Genomic DNA, 8,244 nt, shown 5'->3' on the forward strand with positions numbered 1-8,244 from the left:
GTATGAAGCTCTCATTCTAACAAAGTTTTTGATTGGATATAAATTTGTAGAGCGCAAGGGTCCTCGGCAAGAACCAATCAATATCTGCCTTATATGAGGTACCTTTGATCGGTGATTCATCAACAAAAACATGGCTGAAAAGGAGATGAACGGTATGCAAGGGCAATTTTTGGGTGAAAGTGTGGGTCTAAGTTAGAGTAAATTAGGCCTCGACTCGGGAGGAAGATGTATCGTTCAAGATATTTCAATTGTTTTTTTTCGTTTTCGTAATTTTCGATTAAAAAAAATTAATGCGGTGGTTATAAAACTCAGCTGATTTTAAGTTTGTCTAGCATAGTAAATGTTTAGGCTTTCACACTTCTACCTTGAGATCTCTTTGTCTTGGTGATCAGCTTGGTTTTGGATGAGGATTACACTGCAACCTTTTTCCTTCTTTGAAGAATAGTTTGACTTTAAGAGATTCAATCGTGCAGCCAGTATTTTTGACCCCCATGTGATCAAATTGTCAGACGCAAGCTTGATCTTTGGTACGGTATCTTTAATACGTTTATCAAGAACTTCATGGCAAACAAGATAACCAGCTGCAGTGTCCATTTTACTGTTTCTCTTTCCATGAGTATAGCTGCATTCATATTTGTAAATTCATTGAATTAAAACACTTTTTAAATTTAATCCAATGAAATTCCCATGTTTCATTGTTAATTATTAATAATTGATTTTAGTATTTTATTTGAACAAACATTTCAGATGAAAAGCCAGAAGTAAATGAACAGGGAGATAAAGAGGATGGCAGCGATGATCTTGATTTCGAGGATGCAAGGGAAGGAAATGATGATGTTGATGAAAATGCTGATAATGAAGTTGATGACGATGAACAACTTATGGTGATAGAAACACCAGAGGGACTGACACTTGTAGAGCCTGCAGAAAACTCATCTTTTTATATTGTGCAAGAACATGAAGGACAGGAAACTCCACCAGGTACTATTAAGTGGGTTATACAGTTTAAGCTTTTTTAGAATCTCATGGTTCAACATTCTACTGCTTCACTTCTGTATCCATAGCAACTGGACGAGATGCTGTGCAGGGTTAGTGAGTGACTTGTACCTTTTGGAACTGCACAGATATAGCTTGGAGGTTTTGTTTACACTTTTGCTGCTAGGTTTGCAAAGGATTAAATTTTGTGCCAAACAACAAACTTAGATGAGTGCCTTTAATTAATGCTTGCAATACATGTAGTTTACAACAAACCAATTCCATATTCAGTGTTGTTAGCATTGTGCATCACTGAGAAGGAGATGGCTATACTAGTATTGACTACCTAGAGGTTTCTACATAATTTACCGTGAAATTGTATTACTATGAAGTACATGCATGAAATTCATTTTTGATTTTTGATTTGAATATTAAATTTTCTTTTCCTAGGAATGCCTTCAGAGCCTGAAATTCCCCAAGATGTCAGTATTTCTGAAGAACTTCTGATGAATATCCAGCGATTAAGAAGAAGCTCTTGTCCAGAGTTGCCTGACACAGTGACCAAACTAGAGACTCCAGAGGGATGTAAAGTGTATGTTGTTGGTACTGCACACTTCAGTAAGGAAAGCCAGGATGATGTGGCAAAGGTTAGTCCTTTTCATCTCTACTTTTAAAACAATGACAGTAGCTTAAGTGTTGAAAGTTATGGTGTTGATGATGACGACAACAATGATGACAATATTTGGATTGTAGTTTATGCTTCAGAATTTCAGCCATTTTCAAGTTCAGAAGTGTCATAATGGACCATTCACCATTTGCACTCACACACGTAATGAAAACCCTTAAAATTTGTAACATTTAAAGTTATAAATTAAAACATTCGTTATAATTTTAAAATTTTGAAATAATTTACAGTGCCATTCATCTAATTGTTGCCACCTACAGTACAGGAAAGTTTTTATTAGTTTTTAAAGGGTTAAAGTTGAATTTGACAATCAAACATTTCTGCTCTCAACTGTTCCCATTTTTTGATTGGCCAGTTCAAATAGAAACCAGTATAAAGTTGTCCGAAAGTTGTCAAAAAGATGTCAAAATTTAATCAAAAACTTTCTCAAGTAACAACAGTACAGTGCATAGCACTGTAAAACTTGATTGACTTTAGTTCATAAATTATAGTGTGATTGTCCGGGTGAGGGTAGTTCTGAAAAGAACTGTCATTGGTGACTAATGTTTCGACAACTTGAGCGGAAGTCATCTTCAGAGTCAAGTGAATAGTGTTTATCAGTCAACAGTGTTTTAAGTCTGGTCCTTTGAAAGTGACTGGTCAGTGTAGCCAAAATGGTATAGGCTGTAAGACTCGTGTAAAGTTTGCCAGTAGTCATTAGTCAGTTTTGGTATTAGCAAAGTCCCTAATAACTTTCTTTGAATGACAAGTGAAGTCCAATCTAAGATAGCAAAGAAGATGAAAAATTTCAGCCTAGTTTTACCCATTACAAGTCAGATTATACTGAGACTGTTACATACATGTACATGCTGGCATAGAGAGAAACGTCCTGAAGGCCAACTAAAATTATTTAAAAACACAACGGTGACAAAGGAGAAACATTGAGAAGATAAGTCTGACAAAATGAAAGTACTAGCGTGTCAAGTGACACCAAGATGGTTGGTGAAATGTTGAATATTGTTTTTGTTTCTGCAGGCTATTCAGGCTGTTCAACCTGATGTTGTGTTAGTTGAACTGTGCAAAAGTCGAGTGGACATTCTCAAATATGATGAGGAATTTTTACTAAGGGAGGCTAAGAATATTGACATGCAAAAACTAAAACTTGCAATTAAACAAGTAAGTACCATACACTTTAAATTGATTATAATACATTGTGATATACATGTATGGCTGGCACATGGGCAGTTTACCATTTTGAATGAGTAAAGGAGGGAATCGTTGTTAGGCACTGTGTGTAGAGCTGGCAGTAACAAGCTGTTATCTAGGATAACCTGTTAACCTGGTTAACTAAAAACAGGTTCTTATTTGGAAAATCCAAAAACAATTTCAGAGTAGATACTAGAAAAAAATGTATGCAAGGTATTAACCAAGGCATAAAGAACCTGAACTGATTAGCATAGCCAACAATAAATGTTCCTGCTGTCAACCAATCATGAAGAAGTAATTTTCTCATTCATATTATATTAATGATATATTATGTAAAATTACTACAAACACTTACACTATAACATATCAAGCAAAAACCTTTTCAAGCTAACTTTGAAAAATCTAGTATCTTATATGTAGGTTTTTACATTACTTTGTGCGACAAGAAAATAGAATTCATGTTTTGTTTTGAGCTGGTGTGTACTAACCGTATTAAATAAAGGTTGAGTTAGCCTTTTTGAGTGCTTGTTTGTGTTCAAGCATAATGGACAGCCAGGATAAAAATAGTTACAGCACTACAAAACTCCATAATTTATAAGTGTTTGTGATGGTGCAATTCACATCATGTTATTAATTTTTTGTTGCTTGTAGAGCGGAGTTATAGGTGGCATAATGAACGTGCTTTTACTAAGTATGTCAGCACACATAACCAAGCAACTTGGAATGGCTCCAGGTGGCGAGTTTAGAGCTGCTTACAGAGAGGTACTACTAACACTGTACACCATAAATGATACTTCATTCTTTCTGTCTGCAATGGAAAACTGTTGTATTTGTTTGTAATAAAAAATATGCCTACAAGTGCAAACTTATTTTGTAAAGATTATTTTCCAGTGTATTCACAGACCATTGAGGAATGCTAAAGGATTCATGTGTGATGTCCTCAATATTGTTTTTGCCAATGTTTTTGTCAGTTAACATGTTCATAGCTTTGCAACTTACACATATAAATATATGTGTACTAAATTCGGAGATCTGAGCCAGTATTTGAACATTGTAAACACAATAGTACACAGTATACAAAATTATTGACCCATACTTGAAAGTAACTCTTCAAATTTTTCTCAGGCTAGGAAAATACCTGGTTGCCAGATTCATTTAGGAGATCGACCAATTCAGGTAAGTGTATCGTGTACAGAAGAATTCATTGGTTTTGTTTGGAACTTCCACTTGGGGTGCCTCTTGTAGCTGGCCATCTTGAATTTAGCAGTGTAAAGATGTAACCTCTTCTAAGGGAATACTGTTTTGAGAAGAACAAAGAACAAGTTATGTTTGCATTCCAAAGTTAAACTCCCATTTATTAATTTCACTTAACTTCACAAATCATTTGTTCACTCAATAAAACCAAGGAACCCACTTGCAGTTATTGTCCTAAGTGTAAAATTATATTTAATTAAATTATGAGATGCCTCTCACTTAAACTTACCTGTAGAAGATGTGTTGAACTATAATAAAATGAATATAATCAGTCGCCATTCAGCTGTGTTCTATTTGAAAACAGTGAATCTGATTCAGGTTCTTTCATCGTTTTCTTTTGCCAATAGACAATGGTGACAGGTGCGCTGCTCTTGAAACTGAAAATTATTCTTAATTTTGATACTTAAGATTGTGTATTAAAAACAGTTAGACTAAGGTACTTGCAAGTCATTTTCTATGAGTGATAGTCAACTCAGCTATGCCTTGTTGGCTATTCGTTCATAAAAAAACTCAGGCTCATAGCTAGTCTTATTGTCTATTATGCACTGTTCTTACATTATGTTAACCATTTGCACTCATTAACATTTTGATTTCTGTTGCTGTTCTGTACCTGATTTTTTTTTCCTTTTCCAGGTTACACTTTCCAGAGCAATGGGTGCCTTGAGTATTTGGCAAAAAATGAAATTAGCTTGGCATCTCATTACAACTAAAGATCCCATAAGGTGTGTACTGGCCACGGTGATGACTAAATAACTAGCACTAGTTATTACTGCATTAATTTTAACTATGTTTTTTTGCATCTTGATAATTCCAGTTGCATATATGTATGGTTTGGGATATGTGTATTAGAGTGGTTTTCAATTGAGTCTTGTATTTATGACGAAAACTTCATTATCACTTGTCAAATGAGCTAATCACAAAGGACACTGACAGTCCACTGAAACAATCAAAACTCAAAGCAAATAGGTGTAGCTGATTTGAAGTACTTGAAAATGTGTTTGAGCAGAGTGAGGTCAATGTGTGTTGAAAAGGTGGAACAAGTTTTTTAAACCAATGCTTAAGGGAACAAACGCAAAATCAATGTGAAAGAATTATATTCTACAGTCAAGCAAAAACCACTCTCCCATTCAAGGGAGTCTCTGTGAGTTGAAGGAATGTATTGCAGCAAAGTCAGTTCAGTTTATAGCTTTCTTATGCTCCTTTTCTCACACACAGCTGGTAACCATGTCAAGCTGATCGCTACCGCCTGAGCTATATTGCAAAATCAAAGCTAATACAAGTAGCATTACGCTAGAGATGGGAAATAACGCAAAAAGTTCATGGCTAGTGCATTACACTGGTATTGTATAAAAACTTAAAACTTTGGGTGGGTGGGCGGGAAAGTTAGCAATGGGGGACGCAACAAAAACAACTGCCCACCCTATAGGTCACATGACCTATACCCAGGCCCCAGCGGTCAGCAAGAAGAACATTTTTCACTCACCATTTCATTTCACTCAGCCACTGAAAAATTACTCTTCTTTGGCTGGTTTGTTGGCCGAATAAATAACACACTACCTATGTTACTGCGTACATTGTACAATTGGCTCATACTGTACTCAACTGTAATTTTTTCAGCCCAGAGGATGTAGAGAGATGTAAACAAAAGGATCTTTTAGCTGAAATGTTGGCAGAAATGACAGGAGATTTTCCCACATTGTATAAAGTTTTTGTGTTGGAAAGAGATCAATACCTGGCGAGGTCACTGAGATTATCTGCCAGACCTATTGAAATTCACAACCCTGATGGAGGTAACAGACTGTCATATTGTTGGCACATGAAATGACCTTTCTCTGGAGTTGTTCAGATGTGTTGCATTAAGTTCATGAATACCGTGTTATATGGTACCTGTGTATGTGGGTTCAAATTTAATTATTGAGTGACATAGGCAGGTTAATATGTTTTTGTGCTTTTGACAGTACCCCAAGGAGTTGTCCCTAGCGTTGTGGTAGGTGTTGTTGGAATAGGACATGTGGAAGGGATTACAGAATACTGGGATAAGGAGACTGATGTTAAAGAACTTCTTAGGTATGAAAAATCACATCTGTTTAGTGGCCATTTTTCGTTGTAGTTATATTTGTTGGCTTGAACCTTTATTTTTTTCTCACCCTATGGTCACAAAACCGTCTTTAGGCACATTACAATGCAGCATTGCTGTTTATCATGAAATACACTATTTTCTTGGTTGGGTAACTTTGATAGCAATAATATATAAATGATGTTTTGTCTCAATTTTTTTTCAGAATTCCGGAAGCAAGCAAAGCAAGCAGGCTTATACGTTTTTCATTAAAGGCTTTTTTAGGAATCTTTTTAGCCTGGGGATGTTATAAGCTTGGAAAGTACACGCGTATAGCCTCGTATATTCCGTACTTAAACTGAATAACAACTAAAAGTGTTGTGAAATTGGATTTGCTAGGATGTAATATACCAAGATTACTTAATATTTAATTGTATTTATTCTTTTCCTCCACAAAAAAGAATAATTTTAAAATGAAAGTTACGTAAGAAATTTTTGGTTCCAGTTGTTGGATTGCCGTTTTGAACTAATCCAGAAATAGCTGTATATATGAATTATATCTTGATGAAAGTTTAGGCTAGGAGTTCAAAAACAATGAGATTATGTATTGCCTCAAGTCGTGAGCCTTACAGACGTCTTAGTTCATGTATAATCTCAGATTAGTCTTACCTGGCGAACAGCAACTGGACGACGATGCCTTGATTGGGACCGTCATCTCTCAAGGGCTTTTGACAAAGCTAAAGTACCTTTTGACAAGTAAAGAAAAGTCTTTGACCTGCCTTTTACTGTATGGAAAGAAATTTTAACACCACTTTTAAAAGTTTAAACAAGGTGAACTTTAATGGGTGATTTTATTGCTAACTTGTGTTTTAAATAAAATTTTAGGCACTTTTTGTTTTCGTTTGATTGGAATTTTCCGTCATTGCTATTTTTTTAGAGCAGATGACCAGTAGATTTTGGCGTAACGTACGTTAAGTGTCTTTTTCCATTTGAAATTACTTTATTGATCAAAGTATCCAAACATGGAATATAAGGCAACTGAGAAGAACTTAGAGTAATCTGTCACTGTGAACCATTAGTTATTTTGATGTTGTTGTTTGGGGTAAACGTAAGATGTTGTATAGCTGTTATTGCAGTTATCATTGGTGTGACATTCAAACGAGGCAATAGGGTAAATGCGGTGAATTCTGCTTTTTATTGACGTGTTATATTCGCCTCGTTTGTGTGTCCTTTGAAAAAAATAATATATGACTACAGATTCAACTGCAATTAAAGCTTTTTTTCGAATGGAAAAAAACTTTTATATTATGTAAGAAGTTCAGCAATTGCCCGGGGCACCAATCAACTATTCATTCGTTCTTGTTGATGCCAGTGGCCAATGTGTGTTAGAATGTGATAAAGGTGCTCTGACAATACTTGCAATGCGTGGCATATTTCATGAGTGTTTGTTTATGTGTTTGCTAGGTATTTCCTTCAAATGTAATCAGTTCTAAAAGAATAATTAATTCTTCACAATTCGTCGTCGCAAAATCTCCGTCCGTTGTACTTTCGAATAATTATAAAAGGTCATGAAAAAATCAATATCTTTAACCCGCCCGTTTCCTAAGAAGGTGGGCCGACCATCTTGAATTATCTCTAATAACAGGAGTGCTTACCATTTGGCCAAAAAGTTCGGAAATCTCGGTTGAATGTAAAATGGAACAGCAATTTTCTGGAAAATCCGTTCAGAAATTGTAGGCTTCTTCCAGAGGTAGTCCTCTTTTTCCGTTCGGAACGAAACAACGGAAATTTCCTTACCGTTTGGTAAATTTTCCAGTTTCAAGTCTCTCATCAGTCGAAAACAATTACGAGAAATCGAATTACAAATGGTAAGCGCCATCTCGTTCGGTTGGTTTGCTGATCTTGGAAAAATCCTTACCATTATTCAACGGTCACCCCAACCTGTTTATTCTTACAGATGGTAACCACCCCAGTCCGTTTGACCAGTTTGACCATGACGTTATCTCCTCATTGGTTGTCAACCACTCTTTTGTTCTATGTAAGCTGGACATCTGCTTAGGGCTTTCCGCAATTTACGCGAGATTTTCCC

At 35.7% G+C, this 8,244-nt stretch overlaps 1 protein-coding gene across 1 annotated transcript; it reads left to right on the forward strand.

Moving 5' to 3' along the window:
• The first annotated feature begins 45 nt into the window (after positions 1-45).
• LOC145496694 (traB domain-containing protein-like) lies at positions 46-7,061 on the forward strand. The gene is made up of 10 exons (XM_081476427.1): positions 46-152; positions 748-981; positions 1,426-1,622; positions 2,675-2,815; positions 3,497-3,607; positions 3,971-4,021; positions 4,733-4,821; positions 5,717-5,889; positions 6,058-6,166; positions 6,382-7,061. Exons 1-10 carry the CDS (start codon positions 131-133, stop codon positions 6,515-6,517), a joined length of 1,263 nt encoding a protein of 420 aa, XP_081332553.1. The 5' UTR covers positions 46-130; the 3' UTR covers positions 6,518-7,061.
• Positions 7,062-8,244: the final 1,183 nt, after the last annotated feature.

This window comes from Orbicella franksi, chromosome 9, assembly GCF_964199315.1.
Source record: "Orbicella franksi chromosome 9, jaOrbFran1.1, whole genome shotgun sequence".
Taxonomy (NCBI): Eukaryota; Metazoa; Cnidaria; class Anthozoa; order Scleractinia; family Merulinidae; genus Orbicella; species Orbicella franksi.

What these genes read in the sequence shown, in the direction of transcription:
- LOC145496694 (XM_081476427.1), top strand. Translation starts at nt 131, where the DNA reads ATGGCTGAAAAGGAGATGAACG. An exon ending in TAAAACTTGCAATTAAACAA is followed by an intron (nt 2,816 to 3,496) that starts GTAAGTACCATA and finishes TGTTGCTTGTAG; the next exon opens with AGCGGAGTTATAGGTGGCAT. An exon ending in GATGTTAAAGAACTTCTTAG is followed by an intron (nt 6,167 to 6,381) that starts GTATGAAAAATC and finishes ATTTTTTTTCAG; the next exon opens with AATTCCGGAAGCAAGCAAAG.